The 27831-nt window shown below is 43.2% G+C and overlaps 1 protein-coding gene across 4 annotated transcripts in view; it reads right to left on the bottom strand.

Annotated features, from left to right (window-relative positions):
- The window catches only part of COL27A1 (collagen type XXVII alpha 1 chain), a 268951-nt gene that overhangs the window by 217754 nt on the left and 23366 nt on the right, over window positions 1–27831 (bottom strand). For all 4 annotated transcript variants that reach the window (XM_056812389.1, XM_056812391.1, XM_056812388.1 and 1 more), the window contains exons 3-5: window positions 25322–27261; window positions 7975–8028; window positions 994–1047 (exon numbers count right to left, since the gene is read on the bottom strand). In XM_056812389.1, the coding sequence (XP_056668367.1) occupies window positions 994–1047; window positions 7975–8028; window positions 25322–27261 (2048 nt within the window). The remainder of the gene's footprint in view (window positions 1–993; window positions 1048–7974; window positions 8029–25321; window positions 27262–27831) is intronic.

A 27831-nucleotide genomic window follows, 5' to 3' on the forward strand; every position in this document is an offset into this window, starting at 1 on the left:
AGACAAAACTGATGTAGCACATGGAGAATGACCCCGGAAGTCAGGAAAACACGGGTTCAAATCCCAGCTCAGGTGGGTAACCCAGGACCATTAAAGTCTCATCAAAATCTATGATCTCGAGACACACCTACTTCCCAACCAAAGGGCCAGTTTTCCCAGGGCTACCTCTGAGGCCCAGCTCCTGACCCTCCAGGTCGTCATCCTAGATCAGGGGTTCTTATCCTTGCTCGAGTCATAAATCCCTCCAGCGGTCTAGGGAAGCCTATAGACCTCTTCTCAGAATACTGCTTTTATTATTTTATTTTTTAAACCCTTACCTTCTGTCCTAGTGTCAATTCTAAGGCAGAAGAGCAGCAAGGACTAGACAATAGGGGTTAGGTGATTTACCCAGGGTCACACAGCTAGGAAATGTCGGAGGTCAGATTTGAACCCAGGTCCTCCTGGTGCTCTATCCACTGTGCTGTCTAGCTGCCCTCAGAATATTGCTTTTAAACACATAAAATATAACACATATTGTATAATGCATAAGATATAATAATTACAAAGAAAACCAATTATGTTATTATATCAGAATATATATGTACATTTTTTAAGTCCACAGATCCCAGATTAAGAACTCCTCTGCCCTGGACGTCCAGCCTACGAGTTATATGTAGTTCACCTATGTGAGCCGGTGGTGCCAATCATCTTGGGGTTTTTTGGTTTTGTTTTGTTTTAACAAGCCTCCCAAATTCATCTAATTAATTTACCAGAACAAATGATATACACGAATGAGGACACCTAAATCATGTGTCTGTCACCGGGGGCCATGCCGATAGACTTGGACCAAAGAAAAATTGTACAAGATTCCTGCAGCGTTGACAAATATAAACTTTGGACTATACAGTCCAATACTGGCAGAGCTTGGGTGTCATGGCCTAGATAGGCTCTTTCCATTCTCCCATCCCCCCAAATGAAGGGGATAATCAAGTCTACCTGGAAACAAATACCTACCTTTGCACCAGGAGGACCAGGAGGACCAGGGTTTCCATGAGGCCCAGGGGGACCCTGCACAGGAAAGGAAAAAAAGAGAAAGTTAGAGGGAAACAGATCCTGCCTAATCTACCCATGGCAGTACACAATGGCTTCCACTTATTCCAAGCCAAGGGTATCTGTGGTACAGTGGAAAGATCATCAGCTCAGAATTCAGAAGTCCTGGGTTCGATTCCTGACTTGGCAGCTCATTCCCTGTACATTTATCCTCCCTGAGCCTTTGTTTCCTCATCTACAAAATAAGGGGGGTTGTACTCCTTGCCCTCAACCGGACCCTTAATAATACCTACCTTTCCAGTATTTTGATCTTTACACAAAGCATTCTATCTTCCCATTCTGGATGTTTTCCTAGGCTGTTCCCCATGCTTGGAACACACACACACACTCTCTCTTCATCTCCTCTTCCTCCTGGCTTCCTTGAACCCTCAGCCAAAGGCCCACCTTCTAAAAGAAGCCTCTCCTAAACCTCCTTAATCTTGGTGACTTCCCTCCGAAATTTTCCCTAGTTTATCCTGTATGTATCTGGTCTGTGCATAGTTGTTTGCATGTCTTCTCCTCCATTCGAATGTTAGCCCCTTGAGGGCAGCAAGGTGAATGGATCAGTGGAAAGAGAGTCAGGCCTAAAGATGGGAGATCTTGGGTTCAAATCTGACCTCAGACCCTTCCTAGCTGTGTGACCCTAGGCAAATCCCATTGCCTAGCCCTTACTATTTATCTGCTTTGGAACCAATATATAGTATTGTTTCTAAGATAGAAAGTAAAGGTTAAAAAAAATGACAACACTAGATTTGAAATCTCATATCAGAGTGTGAAATCCCACACACTGGGTGTATGACCTTGGGTAAGTCATCTAACTTTTCTCCGTTTTGGTTGTATTCATTGGTAAAATGGGAATAATAATAATATCTGTAGTACTTTCCTCACAGAGTAATGTCGAACATCAAAGGAAGCAAGCAATGGATGGAATATGCTTTGCAACTGTTAAAACACTATATAAATTCCAAGGCAAGGAGACTATTTTCTACTTCTTTGTGTCCTCATAGTAAAGGAAACATGGGCCCAGGAGGTACTCAATAAAAACAAAATAGATGGTCCTGGATGACTAAGACTCATTTGTTGGTTTATACCAGCCTAAGGGGTCTAAATCTTTCCAATACACTTCCACACCCCTTTGAAATGGTTAGATCTTGTTTCAGGCCCCTTTCTCCAGAAAGGTCCCTATGCATGGGAGGCCTTCAGGCCTCTCATATAAACAAGAGTCCTAACAACCTGGATCCAAGCCCTAGGGTCTGGGTAATTGCTACCATCTGACCAAGGCCACGTCCAGCTCCTCTAGCAAGCGTACGATGGAGGGAATCCTCACAGCAGACCCTGACAGAAAAATATCCTGGAAAGAACCTTGATGGGTCATTTAGGCCATCCCCCTGCCTCTAGCACACCTGCCATCGCCCCTGGCTGCTGACATCCAAATGAGCTAAGCAGCATCTCGGACTTGCTTTCTCGTTGGTTCCTGGGCTAGAATCTGCCACGTTCGGCTAGATACTCCCTTTCACGTCCCTTGATCTGAACTAAGCTCATGCCCGACCTGTGATTGATTCTGGAGTCTGATTTTTCCCTTTTCTATACTTGATGAGGAAGGACATGCCTATGTTTGAAGAGCACTCAGCCATGGAAGTAATAGAACCTCATGATAAGATCTACGCCCTCTCCTATGCCTGGGGAGATAGCATAGTATAATGGAAAGAGATGCTAGATATGAAGTCATAGGACCTGAGTTTGAATCCCAGTTCTACTTTTTTATGACTTTGGTTAAGCTATTTAACTTCTCTGGAGTCACTGTACTCATCGATAAAATGGGAGAATTGGACTAGGTGATGCTCCTATTCCAAATCTAAGATGCTACAACAGTAAAAATTTCCCTTAAAATGATCAGTCCTCTCTCTCTTTCTTTTTTTTAAACCCTTACCTTCTGTCTTAGGGTCAATACTGTGTATCAGTTCCAAGACAGAAAAGCTGTAAGAGCAAGTGGGGTTAAGTGACTTGTTCACAGTCACACAGCTAAAAGTATCTGAGGTCACATTTGAACCCAGGACTTCCTGTATCCATGCCTGGCTCTCTATCCACTAAGCCATTTAGCTGCCCCCCAAATAATTAGTTTTCAATGCCAGAAATTACAAAAATAACAATAAATGTAATGGGGGTGGAATGATTTCATTTTCCCCCAATTCACTTTATATTATCACAAAAAGAGACTTGGAAATAATGAGTTGTTGACATCTAAACAAAGTGCCAAGAAATGTCTACACCCTATTATCCCTTTATGAAGTATGAAGGAGCTCTCCCTGATGGAATTAGAAGGGCAGCTCTTCACTGGATGTTTGAAGATTGGCCAAACGCCTGTCAGCCTGCCAGCCCTAGAAGCAGTCAAGGTCTAGTTAGGGCAGGGAGCCTAACACGGAGTATAACTTCTGCATCTATACCAAATGGCAGCAGAGAAGGAGATTTTTCTCTCCTCCTCCCCATTTGCCACGGCATCTCTCTGCAGAGCTACTCAATCAGTAGAAGATAACAGATTTGGGAAGGAGCAGAGACAGAGTCTCTCTAGACAGACATAGAAACAGAGGCAATTGAGGCATTAAGGAAGAAGGAGTGGTTTGGGGGCATGTAACTGGAGAGAGCAGAGTGTGGGTTCAAAAGGATAATTAGAACCCCAGAGTTGAGATATATTAAAAAGCAGAACTGAGGACCCCAGTTAAAAGATCTTCTCTGCAAAGATTAAGGGATAGAAGTAGGGAGCGAAGTGTGAATCTAAGCCCCAAAGAGAGAGCATTATGGGGCTCTGCAAGACTGTAAGTATGAGTTGCTGTGTAGAGATGTGGGAGAGTGTATCCCATTATGGGTAGTGGGCCACTGTTTATACGATGAATCCCAGAATAGATCTTTTCTTTGAGCTACCTGTGCCAATTAGCTGACTATTAAAGGCAAACTCACTGATTGGGGGCTACAAAATACGGTTTTAGAGTATGGACCCACAGTATGGCTAACCTCAGAACTGAGGACAACAGTAGTCATCAAAACCTACAAACCCATGAGTACTAAGTTGGGGAGATCACCCAGAGCAAGTATTAAATCAATAACTCATAGTTAGGTTATAGTTTCAAAAGTACATGCAGTGGTCATCAAAACAATATGGCACTGGCTAAGAGATAGAAGGGAGGGTCAATGGAGTAGACTCGGGGTAAATGACCTCTGCAATCTAGTGTTTGGTAAACTCCCAAATCCCAGCTTTTGGGACAAGAACCCACTACTTGACAAAAACCACTGGGAAAATTGGAAAACAATATGGGGGAGATTAGGTTTAGATCAATATCTCACACCCTATACCAAGATAAATTCAGAATGGTTATATGATTTGAACATAAAGAGTAATATAAGTAAATTAGGTGAATATGGAATAGTATACCTGTCACATCTAGGGAGAAGGGGGAAGAATTTAAGACCAAGCACTACACAGAGGACATTACATGATATAAAATGAATGATTTTGATTATATTAAATCAAAAAGATTTTGTACAAACAAAACCAATACAACCAAAGCTAGAAAGGAAGCAACAAAGTGGGGAAAAATTTTATAACAACATTTTCTGACAAAGATCTAATTTCTCAACTATATAAAGAAGTAAGTCAAATTATAAGAAATAAAATCATTCCCCAATTGAAAAATGATCAAGGGATAGGAATAGGCAATTTTAGATGAAGAAATCAAAGCTATCAATAATCATATGAAAAAATGTTCTAAATCTCTACTGATTAGAGAAATGAAAATCAAAACAACTCTGAGGTATCACCTCACACCTAGCAGATTGGTCAATATGACAGTAAAGGAAAATAATTAATGTTGGAGGGTAAGTGGCAAAGTTGGGACATTAATGTATTGCTGGTGGAGTTGTGAATTGATCCAACCATTCTGGAAGGCAATTTGGAACTAAGCCCAAAGGGCTTTAAAATAATGCATTGGAGGGAGGGCATGGGGGCTCAGTGGATAGAGATCCAGGCCTAGAGACAAGAGGTCCTGGGTTCAAATTTGACCTCAGATACTTCCTAGCTGTATGACCCTGGCTGGGCAAGTCACTTGATCCCTGTGGCCTAGCCCTTACCACTCTTTTGCCTTGGAACCAATACACAGTATTGATTCCAAGATGGAAGGGAAGGGTTTAAAAAAAGAAAAAAAAAGAATGCATGCCCTTTCATCCAGCAATACCACTACTAGGTTTGTATCCCAGAGATTTAAAAAAAAAATGGGAAAGGATCTGTTTGTACAAAAATATTTATAGCTGTGCTTTCTAGGGTGGCAAAAGATTAGAAAATGGGGGTGTCCAATTGAACCCAGAACTTCCTGAATCTAAGTCCAGTGTTTTATCCATTACCCTGCAGGACCTCTAATTCCTATTTTACATGTGGAGAAATTGAGATCCAAAGAGAAAAATACTAATATCTAACATTTATGCAGTACTTTAAGGTTTGCAATGCACTTTACACATATTATTAAATCTGATCTTCACAATAGCCATGGGAGATAGGTACAATTAGTATTTCCATCTTATAGATAAAGAAAAGGAGGGTAAGAAAATTGAAGTAATTTCCCCAGGATTAGAGAGTTAGTAGTGTTGAATGCATCATTTGAACTCAAGTCTCCCTGACTCCAGTTATAATAGTCTATTGACTGTATCACCTAGCTACATTCTTACCTCATTTGCTAAGATGGCTTATCCAAGCTTAGAGGGGAATTTTTATCCAGGATTCAAACCTGGGTATTGCTTTGATCACTGATGTCCCTTCTAATTCTTGAGATTCTGGGATTCTGACTCCTGGTTCCCTAGACTTTCCACTATATCAAGCTGTCCCTCAGGACCCTTATCTACTCAATCCAAAGGTCTGAAGTCTAGCCAGGTAGAAGCAATTCCCTGGTACATTCTGGGAAGAGAGAGATTGGCTGGGGGGGGGGGGGGGTCTTCAGGGATGGCACAGGTAGAATTCTTCACTCTGACAGGCAAGTTCCCTGAACATTTATCTCTCACCCACAAACACCGCCAAGTCTACCCAGAGTCAAGTATGAGCAGCCAGCCGCCTCGTTCCTGCTAGGACCACTCTTTCTTGGTTCTAGATCAGAGACTGTCCGAAGGAATAGTTATCTTTTCTGCCCCGTGAATGGCTTCTGCATTTGCAGCTCTTTAAGCCTGGGGGCTTTATCCTATCTCTCTCTGCCCAGACTCCTGATTCCACTCTGGCCTCTGCCTCATGAGAAATGAACAAAATATTTGAAAAGGGGCCAGACAAACTGTTTCTATAAATGCCTCAGCTTAGAAAGCTGAGTGGGGGAAGGGACGAGGGATTCCCCCCATTCACCCAATCAGCCCACCCTGGCCTACGGAATGGAAGAATGGAATGGGGCAATCTAGAGCAGGAATTCTTGACCTTTTTTGCATCATGGGTGAAGCCTATGAATCCCCTTTACATAGTATTGCTTTTAAATGTAAAAAATGAAATGCATAGGATTAGAAAAGAAATTAATTATGGTGATATTATAATTAATTTTTTTTCCTATCTAAGTTCATAGATCCCCAGAAATCTATACACAGGCATCTATAGAGTCCTGAGAAAGGAGGGGGTAGGGGAAAGGAGGAGGTAGGGAGGGGAGGGGAGGGGAGGGGAGGGGAGGGGAGGGGAGGGGAGGGGAGGGGAGGAACTAAGTATAGACTAACACTTCATTCAATGCCAGAAATTACAAAAATAACAATAAATGTAATGGGGGTGGAATGATTTCATTTTCTCCCAATTCACTTTATGTTATCACAAAAAGAGACTTGGAAATAATGAGTTGTTGACGTCTAACATCCTCGGTTCGAGAGACAACCAACAACATATACCTAGGGAGGGACACAAGCCTTGCAGATAGGAGATCTGAGTTCTAGTTCTAGCTTTGCCATGAACAGTCTATGTGACTTCATATAAGTTACTAAGCTTCACTGTGGCACCAGTTTCTAAATATGCAAAATGGATAGGTTTGAATTAAAGTTCCTTGTCAGTTCTCATATTATATGGTTCTAAGGAATCCATGGGTTCTCCACGGAGTTAGCCAGAGGCAGTGATTAGAGGGCTGAATATGAAGTCAGGAAAACCTGAGTTCAATTCTGGCCTCAGACACTTACTAGAGTGTGACCCTGGGCAAGTCACTAAACCTCTGCTTGCCTCCGTTTCTTCATCTATAAAATGAGGCTAATGATAGCCTCTACCTCCCAAGGATGTTGTGAGGACCAAATGAGAAATATGAGTTATTATTATTATTTCATCACACAAGTATGCCAGGTTGTAGCCTTTCTGCCCTATTCCAAAACAAAAACGGCTTCTAACCTATCGACAAATGACTGCTCCCCTTTCACAAGAGTCACACATTGGCTTCCCAACCTTCCCTGTCTTACAAGACCAAGCCTGGCCCAGAACTGCTCTGCTGACAGCAGCTCGGGGAGCTGAATGCGCTGAGAACAAATGGAAAGCGGAAACATTGCTTCAGCCAGAGTGGATTCCACCGACTGACTTCCCAGGGAGCAGGGGGCCAGGTCTGGAGTGAACTGTGGGTTTATGTAATTGTCTAACCAGGAATACTGGCGAGCCATGAGCTAAAAATAAGCGCCATCCTGCTCTGTCTTCCAGGGCCTCGGTCAATGGCCTGGGGCAATTGCTTGGCCCAGGCCAGAATATTTCAGTGGCGGCATCACTGCCGAGGTGCATGATGGGCATTCTGCTTTATGTGATCAGTACTTGGACTAAGGGTTTCCCCTCCAGGGGAATCTCTGGTTGGAACCTGCCTGGAAACTTGGGGGCACAAGCAGAGCACCAAGATGATATGATGGCAAAGCTCAAAGAGACATACAACCACTTACCCGGGGTCCTCTTCTGCCCGATAATCCAGGCAACCCAGGCAGGCCAGGGGGGCCCTAGAGAGATAGAAAGAGAAGCAAGTATTAAACACTGCCAAGGGACAAACAACATTCCAAACAGAGAACAGCAGACCTGGTAAGAACCTCAAAACAAGAACCCAGAACATCAAATGTTAGAAGAGTCAATGTCAAAGATGGAAGAGCCTTCCAAGAGATCATGGAGTCTACCCACCACATCTTACAGATAAGAGGGTTCATCTTGAGGAGTGGTGGAGGTCCTTTTATTCACCACAAGCTAGTCAGTCCACATCCATTTATTAAGCACCTACTATGAGCCTGTGAGCAGCGAGGTGGTGCGTGGACAGAGCACCCAGCCTGGAGTCAGGAAGACTCATCTTCCTGAGTTCAAATCCAGTCATAGGTATTAGCTGTGTGACCCTGGGCAAGTCACTTCATTCTGTTTGCCTCACTTTCCTCATCTTTTAAATGAGCTAAAGAAGAAAATGGCAAACCACTCCAGTATCTTTGCCAAGAAAACTTCAATGGGATCAAGAAGAATCAGACATGACTGAAACAACTGGATGTGCCACAGACTATGCTAGGTGAAAGAGAAAAAAGACAGTCCCTGCTCTCAAGGAGGTTGCAGTCTAATGGGGTGGGGTGGGGGGAGGGGACAGTAAGGAAGTAAATGTGTACAAATAAGCCATATAAAGGACAAAGAGGAAATAACTGTGAGCGTATTATTCTTTGCCTTGAAGAATCTATACACTACAGCAAGGTGGGAGATCACCCAGTCAAATGTGATGGTAAGTGCCATAAAACCCCTAGAGAGAATGTGGGGCACATGAACATGCCACATCACACACTTGAGAGCCCCACATTCTAGAGGCTCCTCTATGCTGCTCTCCCCACACTACAGACAAAAACTGACACCACCCAATGGCAAGATTAAATTGATGACAGATTCTAAAATAAGCACAAAATCATCAGAACGCAGCTGAAGAGTTGGTGGAATCTTAGCAATAATGGCCCTACCCTGCATTTTATAGGTCACCATTTTATAAGTTGCCATTGTCCCTTCTCCCTACCCTCATATATATATACATATAATATTATATTTATGTTTATGTAAATCATATTATATGTTATTATATGAATTATATATTGTATAAATATATATTTATTCATATATATATCAAACTCTTACTGTCTGTCTTGGAATCTACACTGTATGTTGATTCCAAGGCAGAAGAACAGTAAAGGCTAGGCCATGGGGGTTAAGTGACTTGCCCAGGGTCATACTGCCAGGAAGTGTCTGAGGCCAAATTTGAACCCATCTCCAGGCCTGGCTCTCAATCCACTGAGCCACCTAGGTGCCCCTACCATTATATTTTATATAAATCTTTCAAAATGCATTCATGATCTTGTTTTATTCTCCTGAATCACCCCCATGAGACAGGTAGGCCACTCTCCAGGTAATGGATTGGGAAATGAAGACTGAGAAGAGAAGCTCTTCCCCCAAGATCACACAATGAGTTGGAGGCAGTCCCAGAACGCGGACCCACATCTTTTGACTCCCACATCAGGGTTCTTCTTGCTATACCATGCTGCCTTCTGCTGTGTTTCTGATCTATAGTCCAACTAGCTAAGCACAACAAAATCTCTGCCTAGCTCTCTATCTAAGTTCCAGCTGTCATCTTCCTGGATCTCCATTGGGCCCCCTTTCATTTTGTCCATTTGAATTTCTCCCTCCGGGCCCCCCAGTTGAATTTTCCCCTTTGTTCAGTCATTTTCAGTCAAATCTGATTCTTTATGACCCCAGTTGGAGTTTTCTTGGCAAAGATACTGGAGTGATTTGTCATTTCTTTCTCCAGCTCATTTTACAGATGAGGAAACTGAGGTAAACAGGATTAAATGACTTGTGCAGGGTCCCATAGCTAGTAAGCATCTGAGGCTGTATTTGAACTCAGGAAGTGGAATCTTGCTGATTCCAGGCCCAGCACTCTATCCACTTTATCTATAACTACCTGAATTCCCCCTTACTGACATCTTTGATCTCTCTCACCTTGACATACAATCTTACTACAATATTTTTTTTCTTTCCACACTATCTTTCCTGTCACTCAATATTCCACCTGTACCTTCTCCATTCTCCCCCATATACAAACCAGGCTTTTCAAAGGACCAAAGCCTCAAAGACAATAACTTAGTATGTCCCTAATCACCTGTCTGCTCGCTAGGCCTGTAATGAGGGGAATGAGAGATTAATTCAGAGTGTAAGAGAAGAAATGATGAGCTCTCAGAGGCCCCTTTTAGTTCTGCTAGTCTATGTCCTAACATATGTCTCACATTCTGAGTGGTGAGGTCTTTATTGGCTTGCCTACTGTCAGGTTCTATGCTCTAACCTTCTATATTTCAAGAAAACAATTTGGCCCCAGGGAAAGAACACTAGATTTAGAATCAGAGGAGTCAAAGTGTGTCTCTTTTACTTTCTATCTGAAAGACCCTGGGTAAGCCACTTCACATCTGTAAAACCCTAATCAGTAAAATGAAGGGGTTGGACAAGATTGTCTTGGAGATCCCTTGTAGCTCTAAATCAGATCATCCCAAGATCTTTTTACGTTCTACATCTGCGTTCCAATATTCTGTGACAACTTGATAGCTATAGGCAGAAGCCAGGATTTCACAAACTCGGCGATGTGAGGAGCTGGAGGGGGCACTAACAAAGATCTGATAAGACTACTACCTAGATGGAGCCCAAGCCAAAAATTGTTTCATCAGAGTATATCTAAAAACTTCTTCACAGAGAAACATGGAGGCCAAAGCCCATTTGAGTAGGAGTGACAGATAGAACAGCAGCCTTGGAGTCAGAAGCACCTGGGATCAAAACTGTGTGACCCAGAGGAAGTCATTTAATCTCACAGTGATCCAGGTAACGCTCTAAGGTCAAATGTTGGAAGAGCTGCATGAGTAGAAGGAGTTTCATCATCTGGGTACCCAGTGAAATCTCAGTTCTTATCCCTTATGCCTAATGATAACAATACCTTAAATGTGTGGTGACTTCTAATTTTGCAAATTTTTGCAAATCTATCACATTCATAATGTCATTTGATTCCCACCAGGCTTGTGAGACAGAGAAAGGAAGGAGTCTTTTTTTCCCATGTGAAAAATGGGGAAATCAAGTCCCAAACAGAGGAAGGGACTTCCCTAAAGTCACAAAGCTAACAAGCAAGAATTATGACTCTTTTCTCGGCATCGTGATTTCCTATTTTCTATGGGATTTGGCCTTTTAGGAGCTTTAAAAATAGACTTTTGTTTTTGAATAACCTGTAAGAGATATTTGTTCAGCCTTTTACACCCCCAGTTTTTAGTTCAAAGTAGAAAAAGTACGAGAAATCCAGCATGGTATGACTGGTAATTAATTCCCATTTCTCACCCTGGAAACTTTAGTTAAAAGAACAATGTGTTCTCTCATAAAAGAGCAAATAGATAAAGGATACTGCCAACACTTCCCTTACCAGCCTTCTTTGTATCTCCTAAATGAGACTTATAAGATATAGAGATTAAGATTGTATGTTATCTTAGACATCTGGCCTAGGAGTCAAAAAAACTGCAATCTTGTCCAGTCTGCCATGAATTCATAGTGTGACCTTGGGCAAGTCCTTTTCTCAGGGATCCTATTTCCCACTTATCGCTTGGGAAAAATAATTCCTGCCTCTCACATCTGGAAATGGAAGGTCTAATTTCTTTCCTGATCTCCTCTCCCATAATTATGACTTCCAGCTCCAAAGGACTTTGGCTCCAGTTTTCCCTGAAGCAAATGTGCTTGTATCTTGGGGTTAGTCCAATTCACTGGCCAACCTCCTTCCCGTGGGTGTATTTCTAAGGAAGTTGACGTATGACTGCACAGTTTTACAAATGCTCATTGCCTGGATGCTCTCAGTCACGTCTAGGCTGGAAAGTGGTGAGAGCAGAATCAACTTGGTGGACATCGACCCATTACTTTGAGCTTTACATTCCCATTTCACTCAAAACTGGAGGAAAATCCCAAGGAGCAAAGGATGGAACCCCAAAGAAAGACAACAAATTGAGGGTAAGGATGGAACTGGAACCTAAGTAATCTAGTTCTCAGTCATGTTGCTAGTTTCCTCCCCCAATCCTTTCTTTCTGATGTGTCTTTCCAATACCTGCATTGCAGAAGAAGAAAAATACTATCGTTCACATTTCTGAGATGAAAATAATGAGTCTTGCCCGTAGGAATAGTCAGGGACAGAGTTAGCCCTGAAACCCAGCTCATGAAAGGCCCCCTCTGGCTATGACAACACTTAGGTACTAAGTACAAGCATCTCCCTCCCAGGCCCAACACGAAACCTTCCTCATCTGAAGAAATGAGCAAATTTGTTACTAGCCAGGGCAGAAAGGCCCTGAATGGGAGACTGACCTCATACCCAACATCTGCCCGGAGCAGACACATGAAGTGCCAAGTGAGAGTCGCCATCCCCAACTCCGTCCAGATATGTGCTCATTGGACGACACTGGGGCAAAAATGAGTGCCTGCATGTGTTGACCCGATTCAGCATCTGTGTTCTCCCACCCACTGAAATGCCATAGAGATCTCTCTGAGGGAACCCTGGGAGGGGTTTGAACGTCTGAGCTGTCCCTGCCTGGTTGCTCAGCCTGAGCATTTCAAGTTTTCAGTGCTCACTTTGTTAACAAGGAAGGGAGCTAGTGGGCTGGGTTCCCTTTCTTCCCCTCTCCTGCCACCCCTCCTCCCCCAACCAATCTGAGACCCTGCCTGTTCTCAGAGCAGTGGAAAAAATCTGCCATCTCTTTCCAGGGAACCATGCCTGAGTTGGGGTGGCTTTCCCGATGATTCACGAGGCAAGGGTGGGATTTTCCACCTCGAGCAAACAACGAGCCCTCTGAGGCCAGCACACAGCACAACTGCTCTGTTCATGGAAGAAAGTGGGAGGGGATCAGGGGGGCTAAAGACCCCAGGAAGAGGAGGTGAAGAAGGTCAAGCTCCCTCCTCACACTGGTCCTGTGGTGCAAGTTGTAGGGGAAGTCCCTCAACCGTGGCAGGGGGGCTAATCTCATTCCCTGAGTCTCCCTGATGTCCAGGGCCATCTCCAAAGGTCACCTTATTCCTCTTCCCCCAGGATGGCTGATGACTAACGTACCACTTGGTTCTCCCAGAACACAGACCATCCATCTGGCCAATAGCAAGTGGCCCAGTTACTTTAGCTTAGTGAGGGGGCTGGACAAAGCCATCAGGCCACGACATGGAAAGAAAGCTACCAGCTCTCAGGAATGAGTCAAGAGACCTGAATTCTAGCCCCAGCTCTGACACTAATTGGTTATAAGGTTTGGGGTGAGTCATTTCACTTCTATAAATGAAAGCACTCCGTATATGCATGTATATGTTTCTACATATGGATAGCATTCCATGCCTTTTCCATTACACTAAAAATCAGCCCTGACTTCCAAGGACAGAGTCCATATGGAGCTGAAGTCTGTGATTAAAGAAAAATGATTATGATATTTAATTTACATGATTCTATAGAATGTACATATATTTAAATTATTTAAATTAGATATTTAAATAATTTAAATTATACGTAATTATAATTTATAGAATTTAATATATATCGCTAAAAGGGGGCAACTGCACAAGAACTCTTCTTTAACCCTATCTTGAATGGATATGCAGCTAGCTGGTGCACTAGACAGAGTGTCAGGCCTGGTGTCAAGAAGACCTGAGTTCTAATCCAGCCTCAAACACTGTAAACCTTAAAATTTCTTTTACTTATAAATGTTGGAAATTTCACCATTGGGAAATTTCACCATTGGGAAATTTCTTACTGATAGTGGGAACTCTATTGGAATGTGAACCCCATTGGCATGGGAGGTTCCTCCTCCTCCCTTCTTAAGATTACTTTAGGACAGAAACCTTTTGCTGAACAATGGAAAGGACTTTGACCCATGCTTAAGCATAGAACAGGAAGTTCTTTGAGTCATGATTGATTTTAGAATTGATACAATCGAGATACTTGGAATGACAGAACCAGGTCTTAGAAATTACAATCTACACCCTACTCAGTCCTAACAGGATTTAGGAAGGGCTGCAGCATAGATCAAAATTTAATTATTTGAGAATATGACCTTCAACATACATGTGCAAAGCCATAGACCTCTGGGCGGTCCTGGGTTAAGCTTGAGCCACCATTTGGCACAGGAAAGACATGGACCGTGATTGGTCGATGTGAGAACTGAGGGGAGGGAACTTGGATGTTTTTCCTTAAAGATAGGAGGGTCTGAGGACCCGGGGTGGTTGGTTCGAGAGGTTTTGGTCTGAGAGGTGGTGCTCTGAGAAGCTTGCTCTGAAGGAAGCTGGAGGTGGAGGCCCCTGAGACTGTTTCTCCATTTTGGTCATGTGAGTAATAGGGACTGAGCTCCTTTCTTTGCCTCAGCTATCTAAGGGCTTGGGCCTTTTGGCCCAGCCTAAACAGAAGGGGTATTTAAGCCCTATTTCCTTCTCTCCCCTTTCTCTCTCCCTCTCTCTCTCTCTATCTCTAATTCCTTTCTTCCTCCTGTTTGAAATTAAACTCTATAAAAGGTTGACGGCTGACTTGAGTTTTCATTTAGGAATTACATAGCTGAATTCCTTGGCGACCTTAAATTAATATATATCAGTCTTTTAAAGTGATTTCCTTGTCACATTGTGGCTGACCACTCGGGAGTCTAAAGAATTCTCTCAATAAACTTCTGAAATTCCTTGCCTTTTTACTCTACCGTCTCATCACATAGTCCCTTTTAACAAAAAACGTGGCTTAAAGACACAGCTGCTAGAACACGTGAGTATAAAAAACTTTCTCTCCTCTCTTTTCTCCTTAAGTTAAATTGGAATCAGCAGTTTTTCTTTTTCTTCCCTTTAATCTTAAGGGACAGCTGGGTAGCTCAGCGGATTGAGAGCCAGGCCTAGAGACAGAAGGTCCTGGGTTCAAATCGGACCTCGGATACTTCCCAGCTGTATGACTCTGATAGACAGAAAACAGCTGTTTTAAATCTCAGCAACAGGACCCTAAAGTCCTGGCTGGAAGAGCTGTTTCTAAATATCCTTTCCCTTAAGGAACAACTTCCTGGATTAGGAAAAAAAAAAAACCCTGTGGAAAGTTTGTTGCTTTGTCCTGCTCCTCACATGTTTTGTGAAATTATAAAATATATATATAAAAATGAGTACTGCATTCTTTGACAATTATATGGCAGCTGAAGAATTAGGGGCATTGAGGAATGCAGGATACCTCCAAATTTTTATATTAATAGGTACTGTCATTTTTGTACTCCTCAATACTATATTTAGAGATGCTAAAATAAAAAAAATTGAGGATAAAATTAAAAAAAATGAGGATAAAATAGAAAATATTAAGGATAAAATAGAAAATATTGAGGATAAAATAGAAAATATTGAGGATAAAATAGAAAAAATTGAGGATAAAATAGAAAATATTGAGGATAAAATAGGAAATATTGAGGATAAAATAGGAAAAATTGAGGATAAAATGGAAGCCCAATTAGAAGATCTAAAAAGTTTCTTACAAGATCAATTGGCAAACACCCACTCTACCAGAAACAGACCTGTTTCTGAACCTTTGAATGAGGAAATTTCCTTCCCTGAAATAGAGACGGAAAACACCTTCCCTATAGCCCAGTTAACAGACTGCTTCTCTCATGCAGTGCAAATCTTGACTGAATTTAATCCCCAAAACCCTTCCCCTGCAATCCCAGTTTCTCATGTTCCCTCTCCTACAGAAAACCAAATTCCAACGCAAAGGAGATCTTGTCCTCCTAGAGAAACCTGTCCTTGTCAAACTGACCCACAGGTACAAAATTCAACTAGAGGCCTGTTTCCTCTAAGAGAAGTTCCTGAAATAGGACAGAATGGGGATGTGGTGACTTTAAGACATAGGATACCGTTTACTCCCCAAGAAATAAATGAATTTACACGAAATATCCCCACATATGAACAAGATCCTTTTCTAGTAACAAAAAAGATGGGAGACATATTTTTTCAGTATAATCCGTCTTACAAGGACGTTGAGAACTTACTACAGGCTTTTTTAAGTGAACATGAAAAAAATAAAATAATTGCTCATGTCAACAAAACCCGGGGGCGTAATGCAGCACATTGGCCATCTCAGGATCCCGAATGGGACTATAACAATCCTGAGGATTATCTACAACTATACCGTTGTAGAGAGGCCATCCTCACGGCAATGAAGGAATGTGCAGACAGTACAGATAAGTGGATGGAACTGGAAAAAATTAAGCAAAAGGAAGAAGAATCACCCTCCAGATTTATGGATAGAATTATCGAGTTTGGGGACAGATACTTAGATTGGGACTTAACTAAAGAGAGTAGTTTGAGACAAGTTAGAAGAATCTTTGTAAATAATTCTTGCAAAGCAATTAAGAATTATTTTAGAACACAATGCCCAAGATGGTCAGATATGGACCTTGAAGAATTGCGAAAAACAGCTATATATGTTTTAAAGTGAAACAAAGAAAAGGAGGAAGAAAATAATGATGACATGGAGGAAATGAAGGAAAAAAATGAGATATTTAATAGATAGGATGACTAAATTAGAAAGTGGGCATGATAATGAACCAATGACAATTGCCCCTCTCCAGAAATCCAATTATCAATCCATTACTTGCCACTTCTGTGAGAAGAAGGGCCACAAAATGATGGAATGTAGAATATTTCTTAAGATGTTTGGAAAGAATACACAGTTTAATAATAGCTTTAGAAATAATAACTATAGAAATGATGATAATGGTTATAGAACCCAGAATTCTAGAAATTATAATAATGACTATGGAAATAACTATAATAAATATAGAAATAAGAACTTTAGAAACCAGAATTATAGAAATAGGAATTGGGAAAATAATGACAATGCTCCAATTGAAGAAAATTATAATGATAATGTACAACAACAATATATGAGAAATGGCGCTCATCCAAAAAATACTCGAGGTGCTAATGACCCTCAGAGAGGTGCCCTTCAGGAGGGTGCCCAGGGAACTTCCCAATATAATGAAGATGATTCTTCTTAGATTGTATTGATTTTGTTGATATTAATTAACCTTTTTCAGTTTTTTTTTCTCCTCTCCAAATAGTAGGAAAGAATGAACAAAGAACTTAAGACTATGATTGGCAAATTATGCACTGAGACCCATTTAGAATGGCCTGAAATTCTCCCTCTGGTCCTATTTTATCTTAGAAGCAGGCCTAGAGGAGACTTACATATTTCACCATTTGAGATGCTTTTTGGACATCCGCCTATACCAGCTAAGCCTTTCTCCCCGGCTTATACATCGCTATTAGGGGGAGATATTACTATTGCTTCCTATATACAGGAGTTACAGCACAAACTACGTGAACTTCATGAATCCGGAGCTGCAGTACAAGCCGGACCATTAGACTTTTCTCTGCATGACCTGAACCCAGGAGATAAAGTTTATATCAAGAATTTCAAGCAAACTGGAGCAACTCAACCTTCATGGGAAGGACCATTCCAAATATTATTAACTACTCCAACATCTATAAAGATTGGAGAAAGAGACTCTTGGATTCACTGCTCACATGTGAAGAAAGCATCTTCTGCTGAGACTGATTGACTCTATCCTATCATATGAATTGTGACTCTATCTTATCATATGAATTGGAGATAATAATCCATAGACAAATGGATGCTGTTTTTTTTTCAAGAATATATTGAATTACTGATTTTTTCCTTATTTTCCTTATTTCTTTTCTTTTTTGATCAGAATATTTGATTTTTTTTCTCATTTTTTTGTACTGAAGGTACACATAATTAATATTAATATTATTTTTTTCCTGCAGTAATACAAGTTAATATATATACTCTTGCTATAATATCAATATATGCCTAAAAGCTTTAAACTATGGGAACCTGCCATTTATTGATAAAATATTATAGGACTGTGATTAATGTTTGTGTCTGATTCCAGGAAAAGGGATGAAAACAAGGAGCACAGACTAAACCTGAATAGTGCCAATAGAGCACACAAGAAATATTAAAGTGAGACTCGAGGTTGCGACGCTTAACTTATGTTTAAGTCGTAGGACTTCCTTGTATCTACACTCTTTATGAAGTACTCAAACAAGTAAAAAGCTTGACTATCATGCTGGCTCCCTATATCCCTGAATGGAAAAAAAAAATCAGACGAGGGAATGACATTTACCCATCAAAACAGAATTCTAATTCTTTTCTTCTTATATTATGGCAACTTCCTGTAGTCTTGGCTACAAATGGCTAAGTGAAATATTACTGCATTCTGTCCTACATACTTGTGGGATAGAAATTACTTTAAACTGGACCTATACAAGGCCTATTTTGAATTTTTCTTATGTTTTTTATTATTTTTCTATTCTTTTGATAATTGACACATACACCCCCATAACTGAACATTGCTTTCTGAGCTAAACTTGATATTTTTTTAAATACTTACTTCAGGGAGGATTGTATTTTAATTTAAAATCTAAGAATTTTTTTTTCTTTTTGAATTTTTTTTGTTTGAGATTGTATTTTTATAAAATTCCAAGAATTTTGAATTTTGTTTAAGATTTTACTGTTATAAAAATCAAAGATTTTGATTCTGTTTGGGAAAAGATCTTCAAGAAAGAAGCTTGAAACTTTTATATCCAGAGAATGAACTGTTGCAGAAAGATGCTGAAAACCTACACTTCATCAAGAAGATCAAGAATGAACTTTGGATATGATTGATTGGACTGAACTTTTGATTGAACATTTATTGTAACTGTACACATTTATGCCAAAAGGGACTGCCCCTAATTTGGCTTTCTGTCAATGTGCCTAGCAAAACATTGGTTTTGCTTTCTTTTCTTTTCTATTTCCTCTCTCACTATTCTAATTTCTCTTAGAAAATTGAATATTGTGTATATCTATACTTAGAAGTGAATTTAGAACTACAAAATGATTATGTTAAATGATCAATGGGGAGACTAGTCTCCCAATGATCATCAGGGGGGATTGTAAACATTAAAATTTCTTTTACTTATAAATGTTGGAAATTTCACCATTGGGAAATTTCACCATTGGGAAATTTCTTACTGATAGTGGGAACTCTATTGGAATGTGAACCCCATTGGCATGGGAGGTTCCTCCTCCTCCCTTCTTAAGATTACTTTAGGACAGAAACCTTTTGCTGAACAATGGAAAGGACTTTGACCTATGCTTAAGCATAGAAAAGGAAGTTCTTTGAGTCATGATTGATTTTAGAATTGATACAATAGAGATACTTGGAATGACAGAACCAGGTCTTGGAAATTACAATCTACACCCTACTCAGTCCTAACAGGATTTAGGAAGGGCTGCAGCATAGATCAAAATTTAATTATTTGAGAATATGACCTTCAACAGACATGTGCAAAGCCACAGACCTCTGGGCGGTCCTGGGTTAAGCTAGAGCCACCATTGGCACAGGGAAGACATGGACAGTAATTGGTAGATGTGAGAACTGAGGGGAGGGAACTTGGATGTTTTTCCTTAAAGATAGGAGGGTCTGAGGACCCGGGGTGGTTGGTTCGAGAGGTTTTGGTCTGAGAGGTGGTGCTCTGAGAAGCTTGCTCTGAAGGAAGCTGGAGGTGGAGGCCCCTGAGACTGTTTCTCCATTTTGGTCACGTGAGTAATAGGGACTGAGCTCCTTTCTTTGCCTCAGCTATCTAAGGGCTTTGGCCTTTTGGCCCAGCCTAAACAGAAGGGGTATTTAAGCCCTATTCCCTTCTCTCCCCTTTCTCTCTCCGTCTCTCTCTATCTCTAATTCCTTTCTTCCTCCTGTTTGAAATTAAACTCTATAAAAGGTTGACTGCTGACTTGAGTTTTCATTTAGGAATTACATAGCTGAATTCCTTGGCGACCTTAAATCAATATATATCAGTCTTTTAAAGTGATTTCCTTGTCACAACACCTGCTGTATGACCATAGGCACTGTTTGCCTCAGTTTCCTCATCTGTCAAATAAGTTGGAGAAGAAAATGGCCAACCATTCCAGGATCTCTGCCAAAAAAATCCCAAAGGGGGCCATGAAGAGTCAGAAACAATTGTAATGACTGGACAACAGTCATGAATAGAGCATTTTCCAACTGAAAATCATAGCCTTAGAGCTGAAATGGATCTCTGGGATAACTGCTCGCATTCATACAGCATTTCAAACACTTGACACCTATTACTTACCACATTCCATCACCCTATAATAAGTTCAACCTACTTGTTTGTTTGTTTTTTAACCCATACCATCTATACTGTGTATTGGTTCCAAGACAGAAGAGCAGTAAGGGCTGGGCAATGGGGGCTAAGTGACTGGCCCAGGGTCACACAGCTAGGAAGGGTCTAAGATTTGAACCCAGGATCTCCCATCTCCAGGCCTGGCTCTCTATCTGCTGAGCCACCAAGCTGTGTGCTTTCAAACGGGCATTGCACACTGAGCTCTGCTCAGGGCAGCCCCAGGAAGCTGGGCAGAGCTAGTCTCCCACCAAGTCCAAGAAGAGTTTCTCTGAGCTCTGCCGAGAACCTCAGAGAGTCCTGATGGCTGGAGGCCCAATTCTAGCAGCAGAATGGAGTGGAAAATATTTGCTGTAGAGAGGAGTAGGTGCTGAGGAGCGTGACAGGAAGGAAAGCAGATTCTAAAGATGAAACCTGGCCTGGGGCCCGGGCAGTCTAAACACCATCTTCCTTTTAAGACCTCAGAGGCAGCACGGCAAGGTGAGCATCATATCATGCTTTCCCTAGTTCGGGAAGTTTGAGCTCTCCTTGCAGCTCTATCAATTAACTATACTGACGGCTTGGAGGAGGCCACGTGGTTACTTGCTTGAGAGCTAATTAATCTCTGCCTGAATTAAGCAGACCCAGAGCAAAACATTTGGGTTGATAGGACAGATAACTTCTCTATCCCCCTCACATTTCTCTTCTTTATTGTTTCCTCTCTACTTGTAAATGTTTGTAAATATAGTTCTGACTCAACATATAATGAACACTGGTGACCACATGAAAAAAACAACTATCACTGACGGGCTCGGTGGTAAGAACGTTGGGTCTGGAGTTATTAGACCTAAGCTCAAACCAGGCCTCAGATATTTAACAGTTGTGTGGCCCTGGGCAAGTCATTTTCCCTGCTTGCCTCAGTTTCCTAAACTGTAAAATGGGAATAACAATAACACTTTCCTCCCAGGGTTGTCATAAGGATTAAATGAAATATTATAAAAGGCTTAGAACAGTGCTTAGCATATGGCAGGGGATGCTTATTTCCTTCCTTCTTTCTATGAGCCTCAGTTTCTCTCTTTAAGATGAGAAAGTTGGACTGAATAATCTTAAAAGGTCTTGTAAGTTTTATGGAAAGAATGGCTTAGGAGACTGAAAGCTTACCTGAGTGACTCTGGGTGAAGCACTTAACCTTGCTGGGCCCGTTTCCCACTATCATCCACCCCGCGCCCCATAAAATGGCGACAATTTTACAGCTCTTCCAACGGAGCTGAAATCTCTCTGGATTTGGAGTCAGAAGGGTTCCCAAGTTGGCTCAGACACTCGCTAGGTCTGAGTCGTTGGGTAAAATACGTCGGCTCTCTGGGTCTCGGGTTCTTTAACTGTAAGAACTCTCACAAGGTCCTTGACCATTCTAAGTGCTAGCATCCTCTGACTAGCCCCCGGAACGCTCAGAAAGATAAGCAGTGTCAGAGAGAAGCCTTCCGGTGGGCTCACTGGGCTCCGGGGGACCCCGTCCTTCCCTCGGGATCATGGATCATGCCCTCACTGTGTGTTAGCTGGTGGTGTTTTAGTGGAGGAAATGGATTTCAGAAAACAGAGCCTTGGGGAACATTTACATAATTGAAAAGTAATGTAAATGATTTCCATAAGATTTACAATATGGTTACAATAAAAAAATAGTGCTTCAGTCCCTTTAGAGACAGGCTGTACAAATATTATTACTAATGATTATCAAAAATAATTAAATGTGTTTTTAAAATCAAGAAATTCCGAGCACTAGCCACTGTCCCCTCAGCAGGGAATGGGGACTTCAAATAGAGAAGCTGGCGGGGAGGGCCAGAGCCTGGGCAGGGGATGAAAGAGCCTGGGGGTTTGGTACATTTCGAGGCAGGGGAGAAGCAGCAGCTGTGGCCTTGGCCCCCCCTGGAAACTAGATCTAGTGGCCCGGCCTGCTGATGAGTCACCCAGGGGTCCTGGGAAGTCATTCAACCCTGATCGACATTCCCATCCAAGTGGGGAGACGTGGAGGTGAACGTGGGCTCTCGGTGATCACTAGAATGCTTCAAATGTTCCTGCCCCCGTTCCTCTGCTTATACAAATCTAAACTGTCCTTCACAGCTTAGCTCTGGTCCCATTTCCTCCCAGAATCCTTTAGGGCTCTTCCAGCCCGCAGAGATTTCTGTCTCCCATGAACTCAAGGCGTACTGATTTGTCTGTACTATTTATCCACTTCAAGCCTCCAGGCCCTCGAGAAAAGACACCTGGTGTGAGGAGACTCACTCCAGAATCCCAGGGCTGCCATGAGTGACCTCCATGAGATGAGGCAAATCTCGGCCCCCCTAGACAGTCTGCAAAAGGAGGGGACTAGATGAGGTGCTTTCTAGGGTCCTTTTCATCTCTGGATCCTACAATAATGGTGTCTTGTGATTTCAGGGGTAAAATGGACCCTCGTCATCACAGACTCCAACCTGCTCTCAGACAAGGCCCAGAAAGGGAAAGCTATTTGTCTCATACCTCATAGCTTGTAAATGGAAGAACCAGGATTCAAATTCATGTCTTACTGCTCCAAGACCAGTGCTCTTTCTACTATGCACATCTCTCTGGGGCATGGGTCTCCCCCCAGGTAACTGATTCGCTGCTTCCCTAGGGTTCTTATCATCTAAAGTGGCTTTTCCCAACCATTGGTCCATTGATTATCACTGGTCCATGGGAATTTTCTCCTGGTCCATCAAACCTCTAAAGATGATGATGATGATGATGTTATAACATTTAGAGAGTGCTTTAAGGTTTATTAAAACATTTTTACATATATTATCACTCTTGATTATCGCAATAACTATGAGGTAGGTGTTATTATTATTCCCATTTTTACAGATGAGGAAACTGAGGCAAATAGATGTTAAGTGACTTGCCCAGGGCTATACAGCTAGTAAATAATAGGGTAGAATTCAAATTTGTCTTCCAGATTCCAAGTCCAGCAGCTGCCTTACGACCAGAGATCTTTACATTTTAAGGTCACAAATTTTTTAAAGTAGCTCCTCACTCTTGTTTTCCTCTCTTCATCCTGTTCCTACCACCCCAGATCTCTTCCTTCTCCCTAAAACCTGCCCCCTCCCTTCTGAGAGCTGCATGCTAAGGGTGAAGTGCACGGAGTGATCCAAGGAAGAGAACGTAAAGGCTTGTCACTGTCTCTTGAGTAGGTTGGGTTGAGAAACACTGGTTTGGTAAACAAGAGGAAACCTGACCCAGCAGGGGAATGGGACCGGCCAGGTGTCTGGAGTTGAAGGAAAGGAAGAGTGAGCCAAGAGAAGACTCTTAAAAGCACAGCATTCATTTGGGGATAAGAACATGATGGGAAAAGCACTGAACTGATGATTCAGTTCTAAGAATTCAGGACTCATTCCGGCTCTTTAGCCAATATGCACTGGAACCCCAAGGAAGTTTCCTAAGGGATCAGTTTACTCATCTGTCAAATGAGGAAATCAGACTAGATCATCTCTATGGCCCCATGCGATCTGCGACCCCACGATCCTGTTATTTAGTCCCTTCCAGCACTAAAAATCCTAGGTGCCTACATTCAAGAAGGGAAATTTTTCGAGGAGGTAGGGAGGCACCGTTATCAGCCTAGCGGAAGACAGTGGAGAATTATAGGTAAAATGTTTAGGAGGAAAATAGTTTTTATAATAGGGACCCCTAGTAGGCTAACTATAATCGACTGACTGATCTTGTACATCAGAGCTAATTCCCATCCAATCTGTCTTCATTGAGATTTTAAAAAATAACTGATGTTTAAATAAATGCTTTATGATTTACAAGCACTTTATATACATCATCTCAGTTGTTCCTCAAAACAACAGTGGATAGAAAGAAAGCTGGCCTTGGGGTCAGAAAGACATGGGTTCAAATCTTGTCTCGGATCCATACTGTGGGTATGATTCTGGGCAAATATTTTATCTATTTCAATTTCAAATATCTAAATCAATTAACTATTGCCCCAGGCAACTTTGTAAGGCTATAAATTACAGAACAGGTACCAGTCCACCCTGGCAGAGGGAGTTAATTCCCCCTAAACAGATAAAATTATGGGATGAGATCTTTTTTAAAAAATAACAATAATCAAAAGCAATGCTATGAGATTAAATACCTAAGGCAATATTATCCTAGTTGACAACTGAGGCTCTGAGAGGTTAGGTGATTCTGCCTAGTAAAATGGAAACTCCCTGTGGGCAGGGATTAATTTTTCATTTCTTCTTTGGATCCCCAATACTTCCTGTAGTTCTTTGAACATAAAAGATGTTCATTGGGGGACAGCTAGGTGGCTCAGAAAAACAGAGAACCAGGCCTGGAGATGGGTGGGTTTGAGGGTCAAATCTGGCCTCAGATACTTCCTAGCTGTGTGACCCTGGGCAAGTCACTTAACCCCCCGTTTCCTAGTCCTTACCACTCTTTAATCTTGGAACCAATGCTTGTACCAATTCTAAGGATAGACAGAAGGTAAGGGTTTGAAAAAACATTCTCATTGGGCCAGATTGACTTTGCCCGTGGTCACATAGCTAGTGACAAGGGAAGAGATTCAAAGCCAGGTCTCTTCTGATTTCAAGTTCAGTGTGAATTCCATGACAGCATGCTGCCTTTTTCAATAGATGTCAAGAATAGTAAGAAACTATCAGGCCTGGCTTTATAAGTCAATACTTACTGAATGACAGACAGCATAGGATCATCAGATCTGGAGCTAGAAGGAACCTAGGCCAATCCCCCTCATTTGATGATTGAGTAGTTAAAGGCCTGAGAAAATGGCTTAATCAAGAGCCTTCAGAGAGTAATCAGAAGAGCCAGCAATAGGAACCCCTATCCAAGTGCAGTGTTTGGCTGCCACAAACCTCATCAAATCTGCCTGGGGCTCCTGGGAAGGCTGGACCAAACAGTGATCAGAGGACCGGTTCTCCTCTGCCTCAGTCTAACTGCTGCTCCCTGTGGCCACTGCCACTGCCACCGTGGCTTAAGAGTAAAGGAAGAGAGGCTATGCAGAGCACCCAGACTTACCGGGAAGCCAGGGTCCCCTTTCTGCCCCGGAGGACCCAACAGCAATGGAAACAAGGTGGGCCCGATGGGGTCAAAGAACAGGTAGCCATCTGTGTGGGAGAGGGTGACAGCACCCACGAATTGGGAGTTGGAGGGTGGATGCTGCGTGGGCACCATGGCAGCCGTAAGAGCGAGCTGAGCCTGTTTGGGGATGGGCCGGGCAGTCAGATTCTTCAGGCTTGGAGAGAAGGAAACAGTAGTGGCAGCCTCTGCAGCCTTCCTGGGGCCTGGGAGGCTGGGAGGCCAGGGGGTACTCTTTGGACTCGATTTCCTCTTCACAGGGGGCTCAGCCACCCTCTTGCTGCCGGTAGAGTTGAGACCAGGAGGAGAGCCTGGGTGAATGGTCGGAGGCATTGTTCCGGGCAGTCTGATCCCCGTGGTAGGCAGCACCGGTTTCCCTGGGGGTCTGGGGGTCTGAGCTAGGCGAGGACCTGAGGCTGGCAAGGATGGCTTCACCGAAGGGTGGGCCGGCTTGGCTGTGCCAGTATAAGCCCACGCTGGCTTGCTGGTGGAAGGAAGGGTTCTGGCCATGTTGGCCCTTGAGCCTTGGGACGCCGTCTTGGTGGCGACAGGAAGAGAGGCCCTTACAGCAGGAGGCACTGGCCTGGCAGTGGGAGGCGCTGGGGCTATTCCAGAGTGCTGAGGTGCTGACTTCACTGTGGGAGGAAGGGGGGCTCTGGCGGGGACGGGGCGCGGGCCATGGAGCACCGGCTTCATGGGAGAAGGGAAGCTCTTGGACGGGGAGGTCAGCGCGGCCTTGACCATGGGATGGGGCCTCTTAGTTGGGGCCACAGTGATAGAAGGAGTTACTGGCTTAACGGGAATATGGGGAGTCTGGACCACACTGGCTTTAGGTGTGGGGGGCACAGGCTTCCTGGCATGGATGGGAGGTTTGGTTGAGCTGCTCTGAGAGGTGGGCAGTGCGGGCCTAAGCCCGGAGGAAGAGGCTTTGCCTGAGGACAAAGGCGAGGGCTTTTCAGTCACTGGTATGGTCAAGACCAAACTGCTCATTGCAGTGGATCGGGATGACCGGGGAACGGCAGTGCTAGTCCTGACGGGTTGGCGGGGAGGCACCGCCAACCCAGGGCTGGTCAGTGCTGAAGGTACCATCGTCATCTTGGCGCCTTTGCCTGGCGCTCTGGGCAAGGCCTGGGGGGTCTTGGCAATTCGGAAGGATGCCAACGGAGGCATCACAGTGGTCAGGTTCCTCAGGCTCTGCAGAGAGGGGTCAGTCTGGAGGCCAGGGTCCTGGGGAAGGAGGGGAAGGAGGGGGGGCAAGAGTGGCCGGTACGTGTCAGCCTGTCTACACTGCTTCTTCAGATATGTACAGTAATTATGAGCTGCCTTGGCAGAGGGATAAATATTGAACTGGCACACTGCACCCTCAAACTGCACGGAATGTTGGTTCATTTTCCCAAAGAGGAAAGACCCTTCAGGATCGAGAGACTCATCTTTCTTAAAATGCAAATCCATGGGCAGCTGGTGCTTCCCACAGGAAGTAATGAGGGTGACCGCCTGGCCTCGGATTCTGATGGCCAAGTGGTGCCACCGCCCATCGTGCACATCGTAACTGAAGGCCACGGAGCGCCGCTGGCCCAGGTAGAGAACGATCTTGCCGGGGATGAACTGGACACCCAACTGCAGCTTCTTCCTGCTGCTCCGGATAGCGAAGAGGAAGGCATTATTGACCCGGTGGGAACACAGGCTCAGCACCAAGGTCAGGTCAGTGCCAAAGGCGGCAGGAATGATGGCACCCGTGGGAGCTTCAATCCGGGTCCTCTGGGTGAAGATGAATCCTGACTGGAACGGGATGACTCCTGGAGGGATGGGGGCCAGCCCCGGGGCCCGTCCACCAGCTGACTTCTTCCCAGTGAGGCCCAGCCGTTGGAGGACATCCACATCTAGGGGATGGGGGTGGGGGTGGGGAACAAGATGAGGCAGTTACAGTCTTAGGGAAATGCACCAACCTTATCAATGATAATAATAATAATAATAACAGTAATTGCTAGCTTTTAAGTAGGACTTTAAGATTTATAGAACACTTTACAAATATTTCTCCTTAATCCCATGGCCACCATAAAAGAGAGGGGCTATTATCATATCCATTCTATATCCATTCTACAGATAAAGAAACTGAGGCAGACAGAAATTAAGTGACTTGCCCAGGGTCACAGAGCTAGCAAGCATCTGAAGCTAAATTAGAGCCCATGCCTTCTTGACTCCAGATCTACCCTCTATCCACTGCACAATGGGGATCAACATTAACCCACTAACTTATTGCTCTGTCTTTGCAAAGACCATTTCCACTTGTTCAAATTTTGCCTTTCCGTCAAAGCTCAGTTCAAGTTCTACTTCCCCTCCCTGTGAAGGCTGCCAGCCGGCTTCCTAATGATGCTCCTTCCTTTCTCTGACTTCTTGATGCACGTACAGTCAGCACTACACTTCATATGTGATGCCACATGTCCTGGCCA

Source organism: Monodelphis domestica, chromosome 1 (genome assembly GCF_027887165.1).
Source record: "Monodelphis domestica isolate mMonDom1 chromosome 1, mMonDom1.pri, whole genome shotgun sequence".
NCBI lineage: Eukaryota > Metazoa > Chordata > Mammalia > Didelphimorphia > Didelphidae > Monodelphis > Monodelphis domestica.